Below are 26,741 nucleotides of genomic sequence, written 5' to 3' on the forward strand. Positions count from 1 at the left end.
CTGCTAAGTCAGCCATCAACAGGAATCCTGCTATCTCTGGACCACCCACCCCCAACCCCCTCACATCTGGGTCTTCTGAGAGCTGTCACATGACCCACGCTCTGAAGGCCCAGTCTATAAACAGCACTTTAATATTTGTATAAATAGACCACAGTATTACCAAAAAAAAAAAAAAAAACTGCAAGAACAGATTATGGAAAATCCTCACTGCACACAGGTCTCTCCTGTGCTGCCAGCACCCAGGCCCTCCCTGGCTGGTGACACACGGTGGGAATGCTGAAAGGGGCCACCTTGGGGTATTGTGCAGAATGTGAGCACCCAGACCTTTGGCTCCCTGCCCATGCTGTTGACCTCTTGAGCTATTAAAAAAATAATGTCAGCGGGTGGGCAGGAAGAGGAAGGGAGCTGTTTGCTCAGTGGCTGGCTCTGTGGTGGCAGCGCCCTCTGCCCAGGCTGCAATGCAGGTTGGTAGGGAGCATCAAGTAGATAGCACTCCATTGCCCTATCTCTGCACGTGCCGGACAAAGGCTTGCACAAGTTGAATCAGAGGCTCCTGAGACTCTGGGCTGGCTTTGGAGAGAGAGGTGGCCTTGCCCTGCGGTGAGGGCAGGACTCCAGCAGCAGGGGAGCTGGGGGCTCCCCTTCTGAAGTATCGCGAGAGGCTGGAAAGCAACGTGCTCTGCAAGAAAAGCAGCAGCTTAATGAAATCCAGGACCATTGTTCCTGACCCCAAAGGACAAACCAGGCAGCACCTGAATAGCCTCCCTGCTGGCTAGCCCACCATCCATACCAGCTCTGAGCTCAGCTCCTGCTTTATCCGCTGCTTGTCCCGGGGGTGCACAGCTGGGTCCCTGAGGTAGCGTACTGCTTGGGAGATGAGCAGATAGAAGCAGTTCTCCATGGTGAACATCAGGAGGGACCTGGAGGCAGGCGTGGGCAATGCTGCAAAGGGTGCCTGACCAACAGCTGAGCCACAGCCTGGAAAACGGCAGCCCACAAGTGCCCCAGGCCCTCAAGACTCAGGTCTTACTTTAATGTTCGGGTCCCTTCTGCTTGTGTGCTGAGTCCCACCGCCTGGGTGAGGGTTTCCTTTTTCTTGTCCAGCTAGAGGAACAGAAGCAAGCAATCAAAACTCAAACTAACAACAGCAGTGGCCAGGTAGATGGCTTCTACTTGGCGGTCTTGCATTCCAGTTTCCCTGGTGCCTCAAAGGGAACTCCTAGCATGGCACTGTAGGAAGAGGCCTAGGCTCCGGGGGCTGGATATGTCCCATATTACAAGTGCAGACCAAGTGGAAAGTTCTATGTGGGGGCATACCTCGCCAGACATACCTCTCCAAGCATATTGAGGGCCACGTTCACTGTGGCCAAGAGGGTTCCAAAAGATGGGGCCACTTCAGAATCAAAAGTGGGAGTGGTAAAACTTAGGGCAAATAGGAAGTTGTATTCGGCAAGATCCAGGGACTGAAAGACACAAAATAGTAGTCTGGAACTTGCTGGGATCTCTCCAGAGCACAGCACAGTGTACTGCAGAGCACAGGTTCAAGGCTGGTGGTTGGGAACCTGGTATTTGTTATGAGGTGGCAGCTAGTACCTGGTCCAGCAGGATCTGGCAGACATCTGGAGTGAAGTGGCGCAGGGCTGCAAGGGTCCTGCTGAGAATCTTTAGAAGGCCATACTGGACTGTGTGTAAAGCTCGCTGTTCTGAGGCCTCAGTGTCGGCGGGAGGCTGCTTGGAGGAGCAGCCAGATGGGGTAGCAAGAACTGTGGTGGTAGTAGCGGTGGATGGCCGCTGAACTCGAGGAGTGACAGCCGAAGGAAGGCCATCCCCATTTTTGTTCTGAGTAGAGTCAAAAAATGAAAGTTAAGTCACGAGAGATCAAGGGTGGCACTGCCAGCAGTGATGGCCTTAAGGGGCCTTGGTTACCTGTAGGTAGTGCTGCAGCATCTTTCGACTGTGTAGGAGGGAGGTACAGGCCTGGCACAAGTAACCTAGGTTCACCTGGGACACAGGGACAGGAAAAACTCATGGAGGCAACCCCACAAAGAGGTCTCTCTCTCTCCAGGCACCAGCATGCCCGCCTCTCACTAAGTATCTAACTCAACAGCCACCAGCAAGGCTCAAGGCCTGGAATGTTTCCACTGCATTTCTGGCATATTTCACAGTCCTCACATACCAAAAAAATGAGGGTTACTATTTCCACTGCAGAACAGAGGTGATGTGATCTGGCCAAGGTCATAGGGACAGTAGCCATGGCAACAGCCTACTGCCTCCAAAGCTTCAGGCCTCCTCCTGAGGATTTTGAACCTCAGTCTACCTCATAGAGCCCGAGTTCATAACCCACCCAGCCTCACTTCACTGTGAAGGGGAAAACTAGCCTAAGAAAACAGCCTGAGTCAAACTTGTGTCCTCAGCAAGCCCACATTCAGAAGCATTTCCCAGTTCATCAAGGCTATCCACTCACTCCCTGTCCCTCATCAACCCAGACCCTCCAAAAAGCAGTGTTGGAGGCCCACCTGAACATCACGCATGAGTTGAGGCAGATGGAAGTGCCACTCTTTCCTGAAGTGGGAGAGTTGTAGGATGAAGCCCACAGTGTGGTCTGCCTCCTCCAGGCAGGCTAGACTCTGTACTGTCCTCACTGCATTCAGACACTGAGGAAGGGACAGCAGAGAATGCTTAGGACCTGGCACTTGTCCTATACCTATACTAAACCTACGGAGACCAGGTCCTAGGCCCACAGCTGCTGAGGTGGCTGACATTACAATGAAGGCTTCCCCTTAGGTTTCTCCTGAGTCCTACAGCCACCTGCCAAGTGGTATAGGACCAGGCCACCCCTTCTGTGAGGCAGGCAGCCCCTCACCTGCAAGGTCCGCTCCTGATGGACGCCCACAAAGTCTAGCGCCTCAGTCAGGAAATTATAGCGTAGAGTCTTGAGCAACCGCTCCATCAAGGACATGGACAGGCGGTAGACCCCTGGCCAGGACGGGGCATCCAGGGATTTTCGAGAGGTACTGGGTGTCTATGACAAATGGCAGACAGGTTCAGGATTGATGGCACAAGAACCCACTCTGAGCAGCAGAGCCTCTTTGTGGCTCAGTTGCTGGAAAGAAAAAAATCTCTTCGAGTGGACGGTTACCACTAGCATGAACAGAGCTAGAAGGGGAAAGGCTACCAGATTTAGCCAGAGCAGAAGGTTCCAAACCCAGGTCAGTTACTAACAAGGTATGTCAGCTTGACCATATATCCCTGTCCTACTCTGGCCCTCAAGATGTTCCCTCTATATTCAGGGAGGCTGGCCTAGATGAGGAAGACTTAACAGGCATAACAATTCCAACAGGAGGTGCTGGGAAGATGATTCCAGGCCAGGAAACACTTGCTGGCCAGCCAGAGATCCCTGAGGACTTGAAGGAAAAGGGGACACGACAGACTGCAAGTACAAACTGCCTGTGAAGTGATGACAACTGCCCAGGCTAATAACCCGGTCCTGGTGATATTTGTATTGTGTGGGGGTAGAGGCAAGATCCTGGGCACTCACCTGTCCTGTGCCATTGCTGCTGAGCTGGTATACACTCAAGAGGGGCAAACAGATGCTCTGGGTGATGCCAGCTCCAGCCACTGCTGTGGCTCCCTAGAGGTAAGACCCAAAATTAGATGGGAGTCTGAAAAGACTTCCAAGGACAGAAAAGGACTGAGTCAGACTCTGGCTTCAGAGAGCATGGGAACCATTCAGTACGAGCAGGGTCTCTTTTCCACCCTAAGCAGTCTCCTACCTGCTGGGTGCGAGCCAGGGTGAGAAGCAGGTGCAACGCAGCCTCAGTAAAATGCAGGTTCTGCTTCATGCGGAGGCTCACCTCCATGGTGGTGAGGAGGGTGGGCAGAATGGGGAGCCTTCGGGTCACTTGCAGCCATGAGTCCCCATCCTCATCTACCTCGCAAAGCTCCTTAGCCAGGTGCAGTCCCAGGACACATACCTGCTGGTAGCCAAGGGAGACAGATGAAGGTGGAAGAAAGCAGCTGAGGGAAGGCAGAGGAAGAACGTTGGCTGTAAGCCTCGCTGTCCAATGCTCCTCTCAGGAGTGTGCCTAATGCCTCTCCTGCTTCTTGCCCTGCTCATCTCCTGTGCCCATTTCCCCAGAAATGGCAAGTCCACCCAACACTACCAGTGAAAGTCTGAGTGGTCTAACTTCTTGCTGACCACAGCATTTACCTTCATCTCCAACCACAGGTTCTATCCAAACAACAGTGCTTTACAACCCTTTGTTCGCTGTTTTTTTTAAAGACAAGATCTCTCTGTAGCTCTGGCTGCCCTGGAACTCACTCTGTAGACCAGGCTAGCCTCAAACTCAGAGATCCACTCTGCCTCCAGAGTGCTGGAATTAAAGGTGTGTGTTACTACCACCTTTTACACATTCATTTAAAAAATGTTTATTATATGAGATTTTCATATAATGTATTTTGATCATATTTAGCCCGCAACTTCTCTCAGATCCACCTCTACCTCTCCACCCAACAAACTTTCTTTATCACCAGGCATAGTAACACACGCCTGTATTCCCAGCACTGGGGAGGCAGAGGCAGTCAGAGGCAGAGGCAGTCAGAGTTCTGTGTGAAGCCAGCCTGGTCTACATAAGTGAGCCCTAGAACAACCAGGGATACACAGTAAGAGCTTGTCTAAAACACAACAAAAACTACCAGCAGGAAACACACAGTTCAGTTGTACTGCCCAAATATAATTCAATGTGTGGCCCTGCCCTGGAGCTCGGTCAACAGAGTAGGCTGTCACACCCTTAACAAAAACTCCCCCTTTCTCTGCAGCTATCAGTTACCAATAATAACACAGCTATGAGTGGAACTTTGTGAACACCAAATAGGACAGGACCAGAAAAGAACCTCCCCACGACACATACCAAAACAGTAAATTACAGAACAAAGAAAGGAATGTCTTTTTATAGGACATTTTTAAATGACTTTTGGTGGACAATTTGACCCACATCAGCCACCAAATACCTTTGTTTACTTTAAAAAGGGACTAAGCCCAATGATCTACATTCAGTACACCTCACTTTTAAAAGAAGGATGGGGTGGAAAAATGTTTGAGCAGCTCAGAACACTTGTTCTTGCAAAGAACCCAGCTTTGGTTTCCAGCAACCATATGGTGGTTCAAAACTATATCTAACTCCAGTTCCAGAGGATCCGCTGCCCTTTTTGTCTCTGGGGGCACCAGGCATGCATGCATGCAGTGTACATACATACATGCGGACAAAACACTCATATACATGAAATAAATCTAAAAAAATTAATTAAAAATAATGGAGCTAGAGCGATGGCTCAGCATTGAGTACTGCTTGCGATCCAGTCCTGAGGACTGTAGTTTGGGTGCTCGCACTCAAATAACAAGCCAGAAGTTCCACACATGCCTGTATCTGCAGCTCTCTTCCTAGTTTACAGCCTCCCTGAGAAAACATGAGCTCCAGACTCAGGAAGAGACCCTTCTTCAAAAGAGTACACCAAGACAGAGGAAGACAATACACTCATTTTTAACTACAACTTATACCAAGACACTTAAGATTCTGCCCTAGAATAAACATAGTTTTCCACTAACAGTACCTGCTTTCGTACTATGCAAAATATGCTCAAAATTCTCTTTAGACTAGTAGTACACACCTGTAATGTCAGCCCCTAGGAGGCTGGGGCAGAAAGAGGTAGAGGCTAACCTGTACTACACAGTAGGACTCTACCTCAAACAAAACAAAACAACCCTTGCTGGTAGTAACCAAACAGGTCATGATCTACAGTTTAGAAAACATTGTTCCAGCCAGGTGTGGTGGTGCATACCTTTAATCCCAGTTCTTGGGAGGCAAAGGCAAGCAGATCTCTGTGGGTTTGAGGCCAGCCCTAGTCCAGGATAGCCAGGGCTGTTACAGAGAAACCCTGTCTTGAATCCTGACCCCACCAAAGGGGAAAAAAAGGGAAAAGAACATTGTTCTATACTGCATCATCATCTTCTAGAGACTGAATTGTTTTAAAGGTCCTCCGTCCTTACCCTGTAAAGTAGCTCCCTCCAGCCTACCCCTGCTGTCCTCACTTTACCCTGCTCAGATCAACCAGTGATCAGGCTACCAGAAGATACTGAGCTGGACAGAACTTCTTCCTTTCTTATGGTCTAACCTTCCTGACAGGCCTACGCTGCCTGTTTGACTAGTCATGCTGAAACGGCAGAGCGTGATGCCGCTCCATGTGCTTTCCTCAATGCCCTGACCCGACAGGGCTCTGGGGATCCTCAGGCTCTCACCTTCCCACCTCCCCCCAGGCTAGTGGCAGCTGTGAGTATAGTCTGTCTGTTGTCACAATGCCTGCTGATCCTCCCTCACCCCATCACGCTGGTCCTTGTGCCGGGGCCGAGGGCAGTCATCCGTTTCCATGCTGTCCTTGTCCTCTGCAACACCGCCTGATGCCAGGCTGTGGCGGGTGTGATCAAAGAGTGTAATCACCTCTTCTTGGAGGGTCTCGCAGACATTGAGCACCAGCTGGGAGTACTGGGGGATATCACTTACTGCAGAACAGATGGGAAGGGGTGCTGTCATACAAGACAGGCCATTTTCACTGTATGCCAAGGCTTTCTCTCCAGGCAGGGGCTGGAAAGGCAGTTACGTACCAAGAGGGAGAGTGTCATATTACTGGGAGAGGAAGGCACAGTGGGAAATAAAGACTGAAACCTGGAGACTCACAGAAAGCACGCGTGGCCCCATGTTAGGAGCTGGCGCCTAGGCTGCCTGCTCACCTCGCATCTCCTTCATCTGTAATACTGTAATGAATGCAGAGAACACCTTGGCCTTGGTCTTTTCCATGAGCTGCTGGTCTGCCTGGAGCACCCCTTCCAGGACCTCTGTCAAGGACCCAAGGATTTTATCCACAGCACCCAACTCTCTGAAGGAACAAGGACAGAAGCAGCATACCTCACTCACTGTCCCCAGTGCACCTCCAAAGCCACAGGCAGGCTGCCTCACTGCAGGTTTGTATGCCGAGTTGCTCCCTTTCTGGCCAAGTATGCTAGAGCCCTTCTCCCCTTCAAGAAAGGAAGGATCAGTGAGGAAGAGCAGGCAGGCACTGTTGAGGCCACAGAACTCACCTCTTCCATTGTCGCAGGAGGATGAGCAGCAGAGTGCACATCATGGAGCCCAGTCGGAGGCAGTTCACTGATGTTGCAACAAGGAGCTGAAGGGAGGAATGGCAGAGCAGTCACGCATCTGGCTGCCTATAAGCAGACACAGCTACAAAGATAGAGTATCTTTGGCCTTGCCCGCTCATCACAAACTGACAGGTGCAATCAGGTGCAAGGAGCTGGGCCACCTATTTACCACTGCAGTCTCACCTCCCAGGCCACCTGACTGACCTCCAAGCAACTGCCAGACTGTGAGGGCCCTATGTGACCTTACGGAAAGGAAACTTCCCAGACATACTTACTAATGCTTTGGTCCCATCAAGCACATCAAGAAAAAGCTGGCGACGCACTGCCATGTCAGTCAAGTGCATGATGTCTGCCTGCAAGTGGACAGAAAAAGATTATGTTTGGGTCAGACTTTAGGAGCCAAGAAATGAAGGGCCTTAAGAAGCAATTACCAATTTGGAAAGTCATGGTGTCCCGGATTAAAATGAAGCTTCAAGCCCTGCAGTTTCTTGGTTCACTCTAGATCTGTTGAGATGAAGACCATATTGGCCCCTCCTCAGAACTACATCCTTCCGGTGGTAGGCAGTTTTCAAAGGCTTCCCAGGGCTTCAAGCCACACCTGCCACATGACCTTCAACCCCACCTGTGCTCACTGGAACCCAGCCCTCCCCAAAACCTCCCTCCAGTTTTTCTGGAACTGGTTTCACCATGTTGCTCTGCAGGCTGTCCCTAACTCACAATCCTCTGCGCTTCAGTCTCCCGATTAGCAGGTCCCAACCACACCCGGCTCTTCCATTGTTCCCGTACATACCACTGGACTTGACAACTAGAATTTCTTCTGCCTAGACTTCTTGCTCAGCAGACAGGCTTTTCACATACTTAGGTATCTGAGTCCCTTCAGAGGCCACTGTGACTACTTGTACCTCATGTGCTAACCACCATAGCACCTTCTTAGCTAGTATAGCTAAGTACTATAATCTCAAGTTATATTTTTCATCTGGGAATTTATAACTTAGCCCCTCTCTTTATTTTTCTCTCATACATTACACCTGACTGCCGTTTCCCCTCCCACCACTCCTCTCAGTCCCTTCCCTGGCCTCTCCTCTCCTCTCCTCCAGATCTACTTTTTCCCTTCCAAAAAAAAGGAAAAGTGGGCCTCCCAGGTATATCAACTGAACATGGCATCAGTTACTGTAAGAATAGGCACAAACCCTCATATTAAGGCTGGACAGAACAACCTAGTAGCAGGAGAAAGGGTCCCAAGCACAAGCAAGAGAGTCAAGAGACAGGCCCTGCTCCCACTGTTGGGAGACCCACAAGAACACTAAGCCACACATCCATAACATATATATAGAGAGAACCTAGCTTAGACACATACAGGATCCATGTTTGTTGTTTCAGTCTCTGGAGCCCCTATGAGACTTAGTTGACACTGTGGGCCACCTTTCTCCTCACCATGAGAGCAGGCCTTTCCTGCCTATTCACTGCTACATCCCTGGTACCTGCAGGTACAGAACAAATATTCTAACAGCAAAGGAGGGAGAGGGGGACAGGGTCCATCAGGTATAGGAGAGCAGAGGTACAACTTAAGAATTGCTGTTTGGGACCTGGAGAGATGACCCAGAGACTAAGAACACTGGCTGTTCTTCGTGAGTTCAATTCCCAGCAACCACACTGTGACTTATAACCATCTATAATGAGATCTGGTGCCCTCTTCTGGCCTGCAGACATATATGCAGGCAATAGTATACTGTATAAATAATAAATCTAAAAAAAAAAAATTTGTTTGGTTGGATCCCCTCCCTCTACCCAGAAGGGTCTCATGTAGCTCTGGCTGTCCTGGAACTCACTCCATAGACCAGGCTAGCCTTGAATTTAAGAGATTAACTGGCCTCTGTGTACAGAGTTGCTGGGATTAAAGGTGTGTACCACTCTGCCAGGTCCTGGTTGGATTCTAAAAGGCAGTGAAATGGACATTACACTATCAAGTGGCTAAGCCTTGTGGTAGGCCTGAAGCCTCAGGGGTCGGTGGATATCACATCCTAACAAAAGCATGCCCAGACCTACTCCTTCTAGGCTCAAAACTCAGGGCACACAAGTCGGAGAGATGTGTGATGTTTTTGGAACAAGGAGGCATCTGCCAAGGTTAGGGTGTAAGTAAGTAAAGATATGGTCCAGATGCCCTGAAGAACACTCTAACACTATGCACTATGACACAGCACAATAGTGTTAAACTGAAAAATGCCAAGAATGGTGCAAACTCTTCCCAAACAACAACTCTCTCTCTTTAAACCTAGAAGGGAGCTGGGTGTGGTAGCTCACAACTGTAACCTCAGCACTCAGGAAGGCAGAGGCAGGTGGACTTCTGTGAGTTTGAGGCCAGCCTAGTCTACAAAGCAGGTACAGGACAGCCAAGGTTACACAGAGGAACCCTGTCTTGAAAAACCTGGCTGGGAAGCTGTGGTTAAAGGCATTTGCTAACAAGCCTGATGACCTGAGTTCAATCCCCAGGGCTGACACATGAAGGTAGGACTGATTCCGCAAATTTGTCTTCTGACCACCACATACATTCGCATACACTAATAGTAAGTAAAAATTTAAAAGACTCACTATACAGTGAAGAGCCAATGGCCTGTCCTTTTTTTTTTTAGAACCAATGAAAACAAACAGCTAAGAGGTCCAGGCTCCTGCTGCGGCAGTCAAGGCACAGATACCTGGTGACCAGAAGGCATAGCACCAAAGCAATACCACCTTGTAAGAGGCGCACCCCAGACCTATCCAGTCCCAACAGTGAAGAAGGCCTTCAGGATGTGTCATAGATTTAGAACTGCTTCTCTGTCTTGTCCCCAAGATGTCCTATCAAACCTCAGCCCCAGGCACCTGCCCATCCTCATCTTAGGGCATATATTCTGTTGCATTCACTTTACCCCAAGGATCTGCAAGTGCTTACGTGACTGGTGGCAATGATGAGCAGCATCCTCCAGGCCGAGACCAGCATTTGATACTCCAGCAAGGACGTGCAGCTGCTGCCCTCCGTTTCAGCCATGTAAACTGCCAAAGACTTGATGTACCCTGACCAGTAGGCAAAGCGTTTCTCGCTAGAAAACTTCTTGAGTATATCTTTTAACGACTGGTCTAATGAACCCCTATGATGTCAAGAAAACAAACTCCAGTCAGGATTCAAAATAGGTAAGAAGGAGATGAGCATATGGCACTCAGCTCTAGGATAAGCTCCAAAGTAATAAACAAAGCTGAGGCCCTTTCAGAAAAGTCTTCTCCATTAAATCCCAAGTACACAGAATCTGCTTTAACAATAACATTCTCTCTCTTTTTTTCCCCCCCGAGACAGGGTTTTTCTGTGCAGCCTTGGTTATCCCAGACTCACTTTGTACGCCAGGCTGTCCTCAAACTCATGGCGATCTGCCTGCCTCTACCTCCCTGAGTGCTGGGATTAAAGGTGTGCGTCACTGGCCCTCCATCTAATGAGCCAGACCATCTCTCCTGTGTGTCTGGCTTAGCAACCATGAATTCAGTGATAGGCCTCTCTACCATTCCACTCCCCACCCCCATATCTTTGATTAAAATTTCATGCCGACATGCAAAAAGCCTGGAGTTTGATCCCCAGCACTATGCAAACAGTAAAAAACAACACCAACAAAACCACCTTGAGGGGAAACACTCACTTAACTACATAGTATATCTCCAAACATATTATCTTCATGATTAGGGCACAGGTTTCCAGGATGCTGGGCTGTGGAGGGGAGAGCAAACCACACCAATTACATGGAGAAACACTCCCAACCCTTGCTGAGAGCAAGGACCTAACACTTAGAAAACAAGTCATCACATCTTTATGGAATGCAAACGGCACCCACCAATGCAGGAAACCAGGTCCACAATGTTTAGGGGCCGGAGCCTTCTACCCAGAGCAGGCATGCCACCCTGCTTCCCAGAGCAGGAAACAAGACAGTGCTCTGCAGAAGGACCTTCTCATGAAACATTCTGTATCTAATTCAAGGATCCGTTTTTCCACCTTTCCTCCCAGGGACTCCCAGCCACTGTCCTACCCTCCACATAGCTTACCTCAGATGTCTCCGAGGGAGGAGAAAGACTTCCAAACAGCGGACTGGTTAAATTCTCCCAAAATTTGGGTCTAGAACAAAAACACTTGTTTAAATGCCACTTTTCCCCCCCAACAGTGACCATCTCACTAGTCCCCCTTGCTAATATTTTTTTCCTATTTAATGGCCTAAACCTATAATGTTTTTATAAACTATCCCTTTATAAATATAAACAGTTCATAAATGAAACTACACCTTTCACTTAAGAAGTGCAACTGGGAGCCAGGCAGTAGCAGCCCACGCCTCTAACCCCAGCACTTGGGAGGCTGAGGCAAAAAGAGAAGATAGAGGTAGAGGCCAGATTGGTCTATAGAGCAAGTTCCAGGACAGGCAAAGCTATACAGAAACTGTCTCAAAAAAATAAAAACAAATGAACAAAACAAAAGAGGAGGAGGAGCAGCAGCAGCAGAAACAGCAGAAGCAGCAGCAACAGCATTTGGGCTGGTGAGATGACTAAAACACTGATCACCAAGACTGATAATCTGAGTTCAATCCCTGGGATCCACATCGTAGAAATTGTCCTTTGGCCACACATAGTTCTGTGACATGTGCTTGCAATTCACAGTAAAAATTTAAAAACAAAAGGGCTGGAGAAATGGCTCAGAGGTTAAGAGCACTGGCTGCTCTTCCAGAGGACCCAGGTTGAATTCCCAGCACCCACATGGCAGCTCACATCTTATAACTCCAGTTCTAGGGAATCAGATACCCTCACACAGATATACATGTAGGCAAAAGATCAATGAACATAAAATTTAAAAAAATGTAAAAAAAAAAAAAAAAAAAGTGAAAAACAACAACAAAACATCTACCTGTGCTGGTAAAGCCTTTAATCTCTACACATGGAAAGCAGAGGGCTACAAGGTCACTAAGAGTTGAAGGCAAAGGTCTACATAGCAAGCTCCAGGTCAGCCAAAGCTACACGAGAACTTGTCCCAAAAAAGCAAATAAGTAAATAAAGAGAAAAAGGAAAGAAAAAGACATGTAAGGGTCCCCAGTCTGAACTGTGTACTAAGTATTCTATACATAATAAGACGACCTCACAACAAACCTACGTCCATCTTATAGACAAGAACAGTTAAGTTCATGGGTCAGCTACTGTCCAGAGGGAACATACTTGGTTCTGAGGACAAGCATAGCACTGTCTCTACGGTCTTGCCACAGGGCATGAAGGAAGGCAATGGCTGCACGATGCAACAGGGGTGGGCACCAGTATCGATCTTGCTGCTGGGAATCAATCAGCTCCAGCACCACATGGAGGCAGCTCCACACACCAAGGCTGAATTCCTACAAGAGGGACAGGTGGGCATTCAAGTTTCATAACTGCACTTCCAAGCAGCCATCACCCAGCTTCACTCAAAGTGCAGGCTGACCTTAGAGCTATTGCTGCCATCCTTCACCTCCAGATTCAAAAACAGCTCTATGAGACCTGGCTGTGTCTCTACAGCAACTGTAAGGAATTCCAGAATCATGACTTTGATGCGCATGTCCTCAATCTTGCTCTGGAGGCGGGTCAGGAAGGCATCACGAATAGCAGCGGCATCACTGCCCAGGCAAGCATACACTGACATTGGTGCCACCTGGAGACCAGAACACACAGGTTTAATGGTCTAATTGTAGAATTCTAGTCTTTTTTTTCCCCCCTTTTTAGTCTGTGTATAGGATTGTTTTGTTTTTTTTCTTTTTTAAAAGATTCATTCATTCATTCATTCATTCATTCATTCATTCATTCACATTAAGTAATAGAGTTCTGCCTGCATGTACACCTGCTCACCAAAAAAGAGGGCACTAGATCTCATTATAGGTGGTTGTGAGCCACCATATGGTTGTTGGGAGTTGAACTCAGGACCTTTGGAGGAGCAGCCAGTGCTCCTAACCTCTGAGCTATCTCTCTAGCCCAGGTTTAAGGCTCTAGGTTCAGAAAATGTCCAGCAGGGTTCCACAGAAGGGCATTGAGGAATTCTAGGAAATGGAAAATAAGAAAACAACCCAGAGATAAATTTCTAGGGTGAAAGAACTTACTAAAGGCTGGAGAGATGGGTCACTTAGCTAGAGCACGAAGACCTGAGCTCAGATGCTCAACACCCACTAACAGCTGAGTGAGAGTAGCCTCTAATCTTAGTGTTGGGGAGGCAGAAGCCAGAGGAGCCCTGGTTTTGCTGATGAGCGGGCATAGCCAACAAACAAGCACCAGATTCAATGAGACTCAAAAACTGAGATGGACAGTGATTGAGAAAGACACCTGACGTTGACCTCTGGCTTTGACACACAAATGCACCCATGTGCATATTCATGTACATGTGCATGCACACTCACGGATGTTAAATTAAGTAAAAAATAAGGTCATCAGTTGGGTGGTTGTGGCGAATGCCTGTAATCCCAGCACTCAAGAGACAGAGGCAAGCAGATCTCTGTGAGTTCAAGGCCAGCCTGGTCTACAAAACGAGTCCATGACAGCCAAGTCTACACGGAGAAACCCTCTCTCGAAGAAAACAAACAAACAAACAAAATGAGGTTATCTATCTATTAGACAGACAAAAAGAATTGCTGATGCCATCGGGTAAGGATATAAATTTTGTTATTAAGTATATAAAGTGAAGGGGCTAGAGAGACAGCTCAGTGGTTAAAAACACTTGCACTTAGCTGGACTGGTAGTGCACACTTTAATCCCAGACCTCAGAAAGGATAGGCTGTGAGTTTCTGACCAGCTTGAATGCGAGATTGTCTCAAAAACCAAAATCAACCAAAAAAACAAACAAACAAACATTTTTTTGCAGAGAACTGAGGCTTGTTTCTCAGCACCCACATAGTAGCTTATAGCCATCTGTGACTCTAAAACCCTCTCAACACTTTGGACACCAGGCACACAGGTGGTATACATACATACATACATACATACATACACACACATACACACACACAGTCAAAATACTCATGTACATAAAATAAAAAAATCTAAAAAATAAACTGGGGCTGAAGAGATGACTCAGTGATGAGAGCAGGAGCAGGTACTGCTTTTACAAAGGAATTCAGTTTGATTCCTAGCCCCCCAGCAGGCTGCTTATAATGGCCTGTGATGCCAGTCTGGGGACCCAACATTTCTGGCCTGGGTGGGTACCTGCACTCAGTAGACACACCCACACACATACCCACACAAAGGAGTACAAAACTCAGTGGTAGAGTGCTTGCCCAGCAGTATAAGGTCTTGACTTCCATATCAAGCACTAAAAGAGATTTAAAAAAAAGAAAAGAAAAGTGGAGGGCAGCAGGGAAAGCTCATGTCACATGACTCTGGCTGGCTACATGGATCCTACCGTGGCCAAACGTTTCAGCAGCTGGATGGCCAGACGCGGCAAAGCTGGGTCATGTCTGTGGTAGATGTACTTCGCTAGGACAGCAATGAGGTTGTTCCCATGAGCACCTGCAGCAAAGAAAAGAGACAGCTGGGTTCTGACCACTTAATTAGAGTTCCTCCAAAACACTGTCCACTGGGCCAGAGTAAGTCCAGGTGGCTAGTTCATCTTGTTCTCAGGTACAAAGATATAAGCAGGATTTTGGGTCAACACAATGCATAGTTCAATACAATGGCAAAGATAAAAATTTAAATGAATATTCTTTAATAAATAGGTTACAAAGACCATTGTCCTGAAATTTAAAAGAAAAAAAAAACCTGACAACTCAAACCTTAAGCAGTAAGGCTAGTGAGATGGCTCAGTGGGTAAAAGCCTGATGACCCGATTCAATCCCTCAGATCCACATGCTGGAGAGAAAACCAAGCTCCAGTCTATATACTTGTGTACGTACGTGTACACACATACACACACAAACTCAGAAAACACAAAAACCCTTTAGCCAGAAAGGCAGCACATGCTTGCAATCTCAGCACTTGAGAGGTGAAGAAAGCATGACCAAGAATTGAAGAACCAAGGGGTCAGCGAGACGACGGAGTGGGTTAAGGTACTTGCTGCTAAGCCTGATGACCGTAGTTCAACTCCCAGGACCCACATATGGAAAGAAAGAGCTGACACCCAGACATCATGCACATAAACATATTCTTGGCTACATAATCAAGTTAAGACCATCCAAGGTCTCCAAGGAAAATAAAATAACTGGGCAAGAGCAATAACTTAATAGTGGAGCACCTGCTAACATGCATAAGGCCCTGGGTTCAATCCCCAGTACAGCAAATGAGAAAAAGAATTAAAAGGTATAAATGGTCTTAGACATGATATAAAACATTAATGAAAATATGATCGAGCGATAGATTAAACAACTAGAAAGTCACACAGTGATATGAGCTAAAGTGTTTTGAAGGTCATTTCTGTGCTGTTGTTTCTACTATAAAGACCACTGCCTGTGGAGTGCTGAAAGATAGGCAGGGATCACACTACTCATCTCCTCTGTATACTGTCACTGCAGCTGTCTATTATCAACCTACTTTCATCAACTCTTGTCAGGGACAGTGCCATTAGACCCATCCTACAGTTAAGAAATCTTTTTTTTTTTTTTTTTAATATGGTCTCACATTGGGTGGCCTAGCTTGTACTCCTGCCTCAGTTTCCAAGGATGCTGGGATTGCAGGCATTTACCATGATGCCACTGTGGATGAGAATCTGAGACAGAGCTTAAATATGCCTGAGGTTTTCACACAGCTGACTGAAACCTAAACTTGAACCAAGGAAACCTGAGTCCAGCCTCTATCTTTAAGTATTACTATGTCATCATCAGGAGGCCAGAATAAAGTATGATGCAGTCCCTTTGCTTCTAAAGCTAAGGAAATGAGCTGAACAACTTCTGATGTTCAAACATAGGGCATTTAATATAATGTCTTTATGGCAGAAATGTAGCTGAGGAAGAGAAATACATACCATGCTGTGTAAGAGCCTGTTCCAGGGGGGACACCACATTAGAAGGAGGTTTCAGCCGAATAACATTGTTGGTGACAGAGAATGCCAGTTTTACTGTCTTGATCAGCAGTTGGCCCTGGCCCTGACCTTCTGGCCCATCACTAGGTTGACAAATGGAAATTACATTTAATTTAGATAACATGATTTTACTCATAGTGTGTGTACTCACAAATCAGATTCCAACAAGAATTGCAAGAGCTCACCAGCTTCTATTAGGGAGCCCAGTTCAGACTAGTAAAGAGAAGAGGCTAAGCAGCAGCCACTAGCTACAGCTTAGGAAATACAAAGGTTTTGTTTGTTTGGTTGGTTGGTTTTTAGGATGGGTTTCTGTGTAGCCTTGGGCGTCCCAGAACTTGCTCTATAGCCCAGGCTGGCCTCAAACTCAAGAGATCCACCCGCCTCTGCCTCCTAAGTGCTGGGATCATAGGTGTATGTCACTGTGCCTTGCTACAAAGTTATTTTTAAAAAGTAACTGCAAGGACCAGGAAAGCTATTATGAGATTGTGTATTCAAGACATAAAGTGAAGCTTTACTCAGGATTCCTCATCAATATAGCTGTCTAAATTAGACCTGAAGGAATACAACACCAATAGTCATGCTAAGGCTAAGGCAGGGAGGGGGAACTCTCACATGACTCCATGCTTAAACAGAGAACTACAGGTAAATAAGCAATGTTGAGAGCAGACAAATAGTCATTCCCAGAGATGAGCCCCCTAAACTGATTATCTAATACAAACTGGTCTCCCCCAAATTACATATATAAAAGAAATACTAACTATACTAAGCAATCTCTATATCTATGTACACACATTATGTGTATATGTATGGGCGTGGTGTAACAAAGAAAAACACACCATCAACTTGAAGGAGTGCAAGGCGAGGGTATGGAAGGAGTTGGAGGGAGAAAAGCAAATGAGGAAAATGATGTAACTGCATTTTAATTTTAGAAATATGGGGGAAACAAACAAGGCAACTACAAGTTAAGCTAAGATGGGGCTTAGAAAATGCAGGGTACCTTGAAGACCAACGGGGCAGGACAGAGGAAGGCCTACCTTCGGGGCTGAGCAGCCATCACCATATCTATGGTGTCTACACCAATTCCCATGATACTGATGACTGTCTGTCCAGCTTCTGTATAAGCAAGGCTGCAGATGCAGAGGGAAGGCAGGCTGGGCGTGTGGCTAGAACAGAGGGTTCTCAGTTACTAGGAGCTTTGGAGCTCTTAACCAGAAGGAAGCCCCATGTGCCTCAAAACCGGACACAGGTGAGGCAGATTAGGGGTCTGAGGAAGGAAGATATTCTGGACACTTTTCTCAGACATGGTCCTAAAGACCACCCTGAAAAATAATTGAAAGCCCATCAATTAATGGGTGTATTTTCTGAAATAATTTAGGATTAACCCATTCATGTAATGTATGGAAATATAAAAACAAGGGAGGGCACAGTTACAGAACAGTGAATACATGGAGTAGAAAAGCCTAGGATCTGCACTGACTTGTTAACAGGCTCCTCTGTAGTGGCACAATTGTATCCTAAGAGATTTTCTAATAGGCAGGCATCGCTTTTATAATGCTCATAACAAATAATTACACGTGTACACACATGCACTTTCATCTGTCCTTCTCTGTCCATAGGGAGCAATGACAACTGAGTCAGTGGACAGTAAATCCTAAGTAGAGATGAATGAACTTTGGGTTTGTGTTAGTTAATTTTTGCCAATTTGACAAAGGCTAGTCATTTGGGAAGACTGAACTTCAATTAAGAAAATGCTCCCCTCCCAGAATGGCCCATGGGACGTTTTCTTAATTAGTGATTAATGTCAGAGGACCCAGCCCGTTGTGGGTGGTACCATCCCTGAGCAGGTGGTACTGGGGTGTATAAGAAAGAAAGCTGAGCAGGCTACTAAGCCGTGTTCCTTCACAGCCTCTACATCAGCTCCCGGCTCCAGGTTCCTGCCCTGACTTTCCTCAATGATGGACCATAATGAGGACCTTTCCTCCCCAAGTTCTTTTAGAAATGGAGTTTTATCACAGCAGAAGAAATCCTACCTAGACAGGATTCAGTTTAGGTGAGATGCTGGGGAAAAACGAGGGGACCTAAAACAATCAATATACAGCACTTCCCCCTGCTGAGCCCCACAATCCCCCATTACCTGCTCTGCAGGTCTGTCTCTTGGCACAGGTTCAGTATTGCATGAATGAGCTCCAGAATTAGGCAACCTAGACTCCAGAAAAGACATGCAATGATTCAGCTTTCCTTGTGTTAATGACCCTACTCGAAGAAGGGAAAGATCTTCAGGGAGCCAGAAGAAATTTCTGAACACCCCAGAAATTTTGGGGTGTTCAGCCCATGTTGTCCTTACCAATCAGTTCCCGTACACCATGAGAGTTGTAGCGCCATTTGTGGTAGCTGGGAAGCATCTCCTTCAACACGAACATCACACAAGGCACCAGGCCTTGGCTCTGGGTACTACCAAGCTGTCCCTATGGAAAAGCATTGTGAGGGCCTTGGCTATGTAAGGTGGCATCCTTTATTAGTCAAGATTTAACCTCAAAAGCGCAGACAGGTCCAAAGGAGAACCAGAACACCTTGACCAACAATAGAAATTCCTACTTCAGGGACTGGAGAGATGGCTCAGCAGTTAAGAGAACTGACTGCTCTTCGAGAGGACCTGAGTTCAATTCCCAGCACCCACATGGCAGCTCACCACTGTCTGTAACTCCAAGATCTGACGCTCTCACATAGACAAACACTCAGACAAACCACCAATGCACATAAAATAAAAATAAACTATAAAAATAAAATAAAATAAATTCCTACTTCAACTGAACCCACATTGTGAACAGAGAAAATAAATCAAAAGGTAAAGTGACAATATCACCAAAGGTGCTGACATGGGGGAGCAGAAAGAAAGTTACTGTGACAGAAGAGGTACCCTAATCAACAAAGATGCATGACTATCAGCAGCAAAGAAACCCATTCACTGCCAATGGCTGTCACCCACACCCACAGTTCAACCATCACTAAACAGCAGAGTGAGCACTGATGCCCCAAATTCCCTCTTCTAATAGTGCAGAGTAATTCCACTAAAACTGGAGACTGCTCGCTTTGACTCTATACACAATAATTTCTTGCTAATTCTTCACTTATTCCTACAGAAAGGATATGTGCAAGGTGCTGAGTAGTTTTTGTGTGTGTGTGCGCAGTAATAGCTGCATTAAACTCTGGTCGGTCCATCCATATAAGAAAGTCCTACCACTGAACTACACTCCCCCGGCCTGATTTCGATCTCACTCTAAGCCCAAGCAGACCTTGAACTTGTTCGTTCTGTGCTGGGCTCTTGAGAAGCCAGGGTTACAGTCTTAGGACAGCAAGCTGCTGAATACTTCCCATGTGTGAGCACTGTCCTATTCCACATATGTGCTCAGAAATTCTCAACTGCCTAGGGTCACAGAAATTCAAGAAGTAATGAGCTTCAAGTGCCACCCTACTTCTACCCAATTCTAAAATTCTTGTTCTTAACTACACACTAGTTTTTCAGAGCCCTGATCCATTATCAGCTTACGGTCACAATCCGCATAAGAAAGAAATTAGAAAATGGATTAAGAAGTACCAAAGCTTCTCTTTTGTGGTAAATACTAGACTTTAAAAATAGACCTGTGGCGGGTACAAACAGTCACACACTAGGAAAAGATATCAAGGGCATGTGGACGACAGTCAAAATAGCTTAACATGAACTGCAGGAGCCCACAGTTCTCAATTCTCACTACAAGCCTTCTGATTACTAAGAAAAACTCACACAATCAAGCAAGCCCCCAGGTACACACTGGCACAACTCTCAACATACAGAAGCTGATGCTCCATAACCACAGAACAGCTGTCCTGCATACAGATAGGATGACTACAATAGCACGGAACAGAGGAGCTATTCCAGAATTATCTGCTCAGATGGTACCTTGACAAGAGTAGTGACCAAGCGCAGAAAGGCAACTGTGACCCCATACTCGCCCTGGGGCTGCTCACTATTCATCAGAAGGCTGCCATACCCTCCAGCATTCATTCCCTCCGCACTGGGGACAGAAGCAGAGGGAAAAAAGGATGAACAATGTTCAACGTTTGAAGAAACTGATTATACAGCATTCTTGTACTGTCTAGATGGCGCCAGCATGAAACACAAAAGCTCTTCAAAGGGAAATAATCAAATGTAGGCCAGGGAATGTTATAGCCAGGGAAAAGTTAAAGACTATGCTTTATTGATGTACAATTCCAAGAGGTTTAGAGTGAAGAATCAAATGAGCCATTAGGGAAATGGCCATCAGAGAGCAAGGTGAGCATGCTCAGGTAGTAAGATGAAGCTTGTGCTTCAGTAACTGGCCTAGCTCACATACCCTCAGACTGGAGGAAAGCACACTGAGTGCGCTTGAGAATAGGACACCAAGTCTCTGGATCCAAACACCCCTGGATTCTCTCAGCTGGAAAGTAAATGCCCACATAGCTAATGTAGTTGCAGCTGGATGAGAAAAGTTCCATTTTATCTCTCAAAGTTTTAAAACTGTGAAACCATCCAGCACTCAAAAGGCAGAAGCAGGTGGATCTCTGTGAATTCCATCAAGACCAGCCTGATCTAAATAGCAAGTTCCAGGACTATATAGTGAAGCCAGCCTTATCTCCAAAACCAAACCAAACCAAATCAAACCAAAACAAACCAAACCAAAACACTGTGAATCACCTATGTGCCTTGAGAAAAGCAGTTCTGTGTCCCATCTTGTTTACCTTATCCTCACTCACCCTCAAGTCCATGAAGACAGAAGCTTCTTTAAAATGAATAAAGCCAGGCTAGACCTGACCAGGAATGATTTGTAGTTGGAGTAAGGTCTCCCTACCCAGGACCTGGCTCACCTAATCATCTGAGTCATGTTGGAGACAGGGTGGGCCACAAATGGCAAAAAACCTGTGTGACGAAGATCAGTCCAGACCTGTAAAGGAAAAAGAAATTAGGTGTCCGTCCCTCCAGATGCATATGCCAAATATAATACTCCTTAGCTGCTGTAAAGACTTGGCATCTCACCTTTGCTGGATTCCGAGCAGCCAAGACAGTTAAGCAATTGACGCAAGAAGCAATGACATTTACAGGAGGAGAGATGACTGTTGTCAACCTGGTTAGAGAACAAAGCACTGCATCCAGTGAAATAATAACAGGCAGTTTCTAGTTCTCTCTACACTCCTCTCAAAAAAACAAGAAAGCCCTCAGCTGAGAAACTATTCTAAAGGCCTCTCACAGATCCCAGGGCCCGGCTCCTGGGAAGCAACAGAATCACTGCTGCAAGCTCTGCCAACCATAGGGACTCACCGTTGCAGAAGCATGTAGATGCGGGATGTGATAGGCAACAGACAATCTGCTATGGACAAGTCTGTGCTAATGACCTTGTGTACCAAATCAATGATGGGTTTGACCCGCTGGCAATGCTGGATGACATCTGTGGGGAAAGTTGGCCTATAAATTCTCAGCATACCCTTCTATAAAAAGATCACTGAGTTCTCTGTAAGACCCAGACAAAGAAGATCCCGCAGACCCCAAGCTGGATAGCTTTAAATTTACCTTGAAGTTTGGTTTATCCTTCAAATCCTGCAAGCACACCCACTCTTCCCATCACTTGTTCTCTAAGAGCAAACCTTACCTGCTGTGGAGACAACGTGAAGTAGCATTTCAATCTCACAGGTGAAGAGAGTCCAGCTGCTGTAGGAGTACTCCCAGCGTACAAGGTAAGCCCTATCATCCAGCATGACTTGGCCCACAGTACCCTGAGGAATTCGAAGGTTGGTCTGACCCCCTATGGAAGAGAAATTGCTGTGATCCTAGTGCAAATGTGAGAGGAGATTCTTCTAGGAGACACAACACATACTCAGTAGACAGCACCCCTACGACTTGTACATTACAGAAGAGCAAAGGCAGGAGTGTTGGCACCCACCTGTAAGCTTAGACACTCACTAAATAATAACTTTTTGGGGTATAGGGCAGAGACAAGATCTCAGAGTTCTGCTTGGGCTGGTACTGAACTCACAGTCTCAAATATTTCAAGTAACTGGGTCTACAATTGTGCTCCACCAAGCTTGGCTTTAAATTTTTTTAAACTGTGGTAAAATGCATTTAACATCCAATTTCTCATCTCATTAAGAAATGCCCACCACAGCAGCAGTAAGTACACTCACACTGTGTTATGGCTATTATCTTTGCTCTCACTCACAGCAATTCCCCGTTCTTTCTAGCTCTCAGTTCCTGACAATCACAACTGTATTTTCTGTCTTGGAATTTGGCTCCTCTGAAGTACCTCATAACAGAAGAATGACACAAAACTAGATGTGCTGGAGGCTGGTCTAATGCTAATTACTGGCACTCAAGATAGGGTTACTGCCCACTGGATACACCTATCCTTGTTTGTGTAAACCTGCCCAAAACATTACCTGATTGTTCATTAGACAGCCTATATTTGGGCAGGGTAGAATGGGGTAGGCATGGCTAGTTTTCCAGGCTTTTGAGGACAGAAGAATCACAAGAATCATAGGACAGACAGAGGGTGAAGAAGAGAAGAAGGAGGATGCCACTATGGGTTAACCAGGAGGAAAAAAAAAAAAAAACCACATGGCCTAGGAGGACAACTCCAATATGGCATGAAAAGAGCTCAGGTGAAGAATATAAGCAAGTACCATGGGATTATGGATGAAAAGGGAGAAAGGCTGAGGAGGATTGAGGTGGATGGCAGTGGATGGGGGCTGGGAGATGGATGGTGAGGTGATTCAGACAGTGTAGGTAGGAATATTTGCCCTGCCCAAGGTAAATAAGGCAAGTATAAAATCTAACAGGTGTCTGTGGCTTATTACGTGTGACAGCAGGTTAGATAATCATAGGGCTAATAATAAACATTACATAGCCCAACACCCATTTTATTTTTAATTTACTACAACATGGATGTAATAAGGCACCCTTTAGTCCCCTTACTCATGTAGGAGGCTGAAGCAGGTAGCTTCCTCAAGGTGAAAACTAGTTTCGGCTATAAAATAAGACCTACCTTCAAAATAAGAATATATGCACAAATAAGTTTGTGCTATTGTGACTGGCTTATTTCTCTTAAGAAGCTCCTTCAGGGTTTACACGTTGTAGTCAACATCAGACTACATGCTAACACACGTATTGTCCTCTAGGACAAAATTTTCTCTTTTCACATGAAATAATATCCCACTTTAGGCATACAGCCCATGTTCATTAATCTCTCAAGCGTACACTCTAAACCTTTTACTTTCACTTAGCCATCTCCCGCTGAGAACTGTGTCCACTGAAAATGAAGCATGAGTCCCGAAGAGCCCACATGTCCAATACAGCATTACTTGTAACGACAAAACCCTGCTGCAGAACCGTAGGTGAGCCTGAGAGAGCTGCTGGTTCTTGTAGATGATCGCAGCAGAGGACATATAACCAAGACAGGTCATACAGAGGCTGGTTTATCATCCTCTCTGCATTGTACTGTGAGGTGTAGCTATCCTCTGGAAAAGCAGCATACCTGTCTAGTCAACAAGTCATCTCTCTAGTGCCAGATAGGTTTACAGAGCACATGAGCTTTAATTTTTTGTTTGTTTGTTTTGCTTTCTTTTTTGAGACAGGGTTTCACTGTGTAAAAGCCCTGGCTGTCCTGGAACTCCCTCTGTAAGAGCAGGCTGACTTTGAATTCAGAGATCTGCCTGCCTCTGGCTTCTGAGTACTGGGATTAAAGGCATGTGCCACCACTCCCAGGGTTATCTTTAAATATTTTAAGGTAATACCTAAAGACCACCATTTTGACTAACCTCTATGGAATATTCTAAAACCAAGAACTAAACTGCCAAAATAATGTTTGAGTCTTTCCAAGTTCTAGCCTTGCACATTGCTATACAAGCTGTTTTTGCCCTAGCTACTTGCTGGATGCCAAGAGAAGGAGATGGGATGCTCACTGGGTTGGTAAAAGGCAGGGAGACTGTGTATAATTCCTATGGATGAAGGGTGTGCCCCAATACAGAACAAGACATAACACTATTTCAGCAACTGCTGTAGCTGTCCCTGCAGAATAATCCTGGCAAATGTATACAAACATACATACACACACACACACACACACACACACACACACACACACACCTGGGATTGCAGAATTATGAACTACTCCCATGTCCTCTTTCTGGGACCCCTCATCAGGGTTTTTGGGACACATCCAGATGTCAGCACCCTGGATTAACGGAAAGTTCTTTCTGACTACTCACATTTGGATCTTGCTTTATAAAGACTGTTAGATTAGCTAGCTACTGTCTTGTCAACTTGGTACAAGCTAGAGTTACCTGGGAAGAAAGAATCTCAATTGAAAAAACATATCACCAGACTGACCCTGTAGGTAAGTCTGTAGGGCATTTTCTTGACTAATAATTGCTGTGGAAGGACCCAGCCCACCGTGGGTGATGTTAGCCCTGGGAGATGGCCCTGAAAGCCCTGAACAGTATAAGCAGCCTGAGTAAGCCATGAGGAGCAAACCAGTAAGCAGAGTCCCTCCATGGCCTCTGCCTCAGCTCCTGCCCTGATTTCCTTTGATGATGAACTATGGCATGGAATTGTAAGATGAAATAAGTCCTTTTCGCTCCAAGTTACTTTTTGTTTATCACAACAAAAACTGCTAGGACAATTAATAAAACAAAAGTCCCCAATGAACTATAAACATTCCTTACACAAAGAAATGTCAAATATGAGTGCGAGTATAGGAAAATAAGCAAAAGGACATATACAAATACTTCAATGATCATGATGGACAGACCTCATTACCTTGTTACAGCAAAACAATAATAAACACAGTAAGAGAGTCCAGTGATGCATAAACATTAGTTAAAGAAGAGAGATAAGTTCCAGGCCAGCCTGGTCTACAGAGTGAGTTCCAGGACAACCAGAGCTGTTTGTCTCAAAACCCTCCCCCACAAAAAAACAGAGAGAGACACAGACAGACAGACAGACAGACAGACAGAATATGGTATACATGATCATAATCCTAGCACCTAGAAGGATGGGGTAGGAAAATCATGTATTCCAGGTCAGCCTGGGCTAGTAACAAAAAAGATGCTCTCAAAACAAACAATAACAACAACAAAAATGAATGAATGAATGAATGAATGAATGAATGAATGAATGAATGAATACAGAAGAAGGGAAGAGAAAGCAAGCAGGAGGAAGCACTACTGAATTGTGGAGCACTTGTCTACAGCACACCAGGGCCCGGATGTGATGCTCAGCACTACAAGCTGATGCTCTTTTTCAATGAATCCACAAGCAGTGATAACAGGATCAGCCAATATTAGGTCTAACTAGATTCCTTTAAAAAGGGATACTGCAGGGCATCTCTGCTTACCTAGAGGGTACAGGAGTTTGGGGGTTTGTCTTCGCCAAAGAGTTCCATCTTCATGAGAGAGCACATCATGAGGCTTGTGCTTATGAAGTTCATTGTAAAATGACATTTTATCCAGGAAACTATACACCTGCCAACACCCAGAAGAAAGACAGTTACACGTTCACTCATGGGACACACAAAGGGTCCCATGCTCACTCTTTAAGTCGGACTGCACATCTGGTTGGCTAAACTTCTTCCAGACCCCTTACTCCACATACATGTAGTTGGCTCTCTCTGCTCGCCTCTCCTTTCTCACCTACCACCCTCTTCAATCAAATCCATGGCCTTGCAGACATCGGAAAGGCACATCTTCACCAATACCATTCATTCCTTGAATCCACTGTTCTCTCCTAAGCAGGTATCAGGCAACTTTACACTTCCTCTCATAGCACTTAGGTACTTAGCAAAAAGATTCTTATGTCCCGAAACAGATCTGAAGTGACACCAGTCAAGAGCATCTTTCATTTGATTACAGACAACTTCTTGTCCTGTCAGTGGACCTCCAATGTAGAGTGCACACAGGAGTGCCAGTGAAACCTCAGCGAGCCTCCTCCCACTTCCCTTTAGAAATCTAACCAGATCACTCACCTTTTTGGCAGTGGACTTCCCTGACACAAGGGCTCGGAGCAATTGCAAAAGTGGGGAAAGGAGATGAGGAAACATCCCACACACACTGTCCAGAATGATCCCAAGACCAGAAGTTGGTTCCTAAGGTGGAAAAGAAGTCATCTGTCTTCATAAGTACTTAGCAATGCTAAGAAAACCTAGAAAAGCTGCAGAGATGACTCGGCAATTAAGAAAACTGATTGCAGCCGGCTGTGGTGGTGCATTTTTTTTTTTAAACCCAGCACTTGGAGGCAAAGGCAGACACAGAGTTCAACACCAGTCTGGGGTACAAAGTGAGTTCAGGATAGCCAGGGCTATTACACAGAGAAACCCTGTCTCAACCACCCCCCCCCCCCGAAAGAAAAGGAAAGAAAGAAAGGAAAGGAAGGGAAGGAGGGAGGGAGGAAGGGAAGAAAGAAGAAAAGAAGGAAAGGAAAGAAGGGAAGGGAAGGGAAGGGAAGGGAAGGGAAGGGAAGGGAAGGGA

At 46.0% G+C, this 26,741-nt stretch overlaps 1 protein-coding gene across 1 annotated transcript in view; it reads right to left on the minus strand.

Annotated features, from left to right (window-relative positions):
• Window positions 1-114: 114 nt before the first annotated feature.
• Nup188 (nucleoporin 188) overlaps window positions 115-26,741 on the minus strand; it is a 56,467-nt gene continuing 29,840 nt past the window's right edge. Inside the window, exons 14-44 of the mRNA XM_055599714.1 lie at window positions 26,240-26,359; window positions 25,613-25,739; window positions 21,875-22,027; window positions 21,547-21,673; window positions 21,265-21,352; window positions 21,096-21,172; window positions 20,152-20,266; window positions 18,559-18,679; window positions 18,349-18,415; window positions 17,249-17,377; window positions 16,158-16,297; window positions 14,604-14,710; window positions 12,663-12,869; window positions 12,407-12,576; window positions 11,255-11,324; window positions 10,855-10,922; window positions 10,122-10,317; window positions 7,468-7,545; window positions 7,133-7,218; window positions 6,785-6,930; window positions 6,375-6,556; window positions 3,774-3,974; window positions 3,539-3,631; window positions 2,864-3,022; window positions 2,517-2,654; window positions 1,927-2,001; window positions 1,594-1,839; window positions 1,332-1,463; window positions 1,031-1,104; window positions 791-920; window positions 115-679 (exon numbers count right to left, since the gene is read on the minus strand). Of these exons, the coding sequence (XP_055455689.1) occupies window positions 503-679; window positions 791-920; window positions 1,031-1,104; window positions 1,332-1,463; window positions 1,594-1,839; window positions 1,927-2,001; window positions 2,517-2,654; window positions 2,864-3,022; window positions 3,539-3,631; window positions 3,774-3,974; window positions 6,375-6,556; window positions 6,785-6,930; window positions 7,133-7,218; window positions 7,468-7,545; window positions 10,122-10,317; window positions 10,855-10,922; window positions 11,255-11,324; window positions 12,407-12,576; window positions 12,663-12,869; window positions 14,604-14,710; window positions 16,158-16,297; window positions 17,249-17,377; window positions 18,349-18,415; window positions 18,559-18,679; window positions 20,152-20,266; window positions 21,096-21,172; window positions 21,265-21,352; window positions 21,547-21,673; window positions 21,875-22,027; window positions 25,613-25,739; window positions 26,240-26,359 (3,999 nt within the window). The 3' untranslated portion in view covers window positions 115-502. The remainder of the gene's footprint in view (window positions 680-790; window positions 921-1,030; window positions 1,105-1,331; window positions 1,464-1,593; window positions 1,840-1,926; window positions 2,002-2,516; window positions 2,655-2,863; window positions 3,023-3,538; window positions 3,632-3,773; window positions 3,975-6,374; window positions 6,557-6,784; window positions 6,931-7,132; window positions 7,219-7,467; window positions 7,546-10,121; window positions 10,318-10,854; window positions 10,923-11,254; window positions 11,325-12,406; window positions 12,577-12,662; window positions 12,870-14,603; window positions 14,711-16,157; window positions 16,298-17,248; window positions 17,378-18,348; window positions 18,416-18,558; window positions 18,680-20,151; window positions 20,267-21,095; window positions 21,173-21,264; window positions 21,353-21,546; window positions 21,674-21,874; window positions 22,028-25,612; window positions 25,740-26,239; window positions 26,360-26,741) is intronic.

Source organism: Psammomys obesus, unplaced genomic scaffold, assembly GCF_907164565.1.
Source record: "Psammomys obesus unplaced genomic scaffold, mPsaObe1.curated_primary_1811, whole genome shotgun sequence".
In the NCBI taxonomy this organism is placed as follows: domain Eukaryota; kingdom Metazoa; phylum Chordata; class Mammalia; order Rodentia; family Muridae; genus Psammomys; species Psammomys obesus.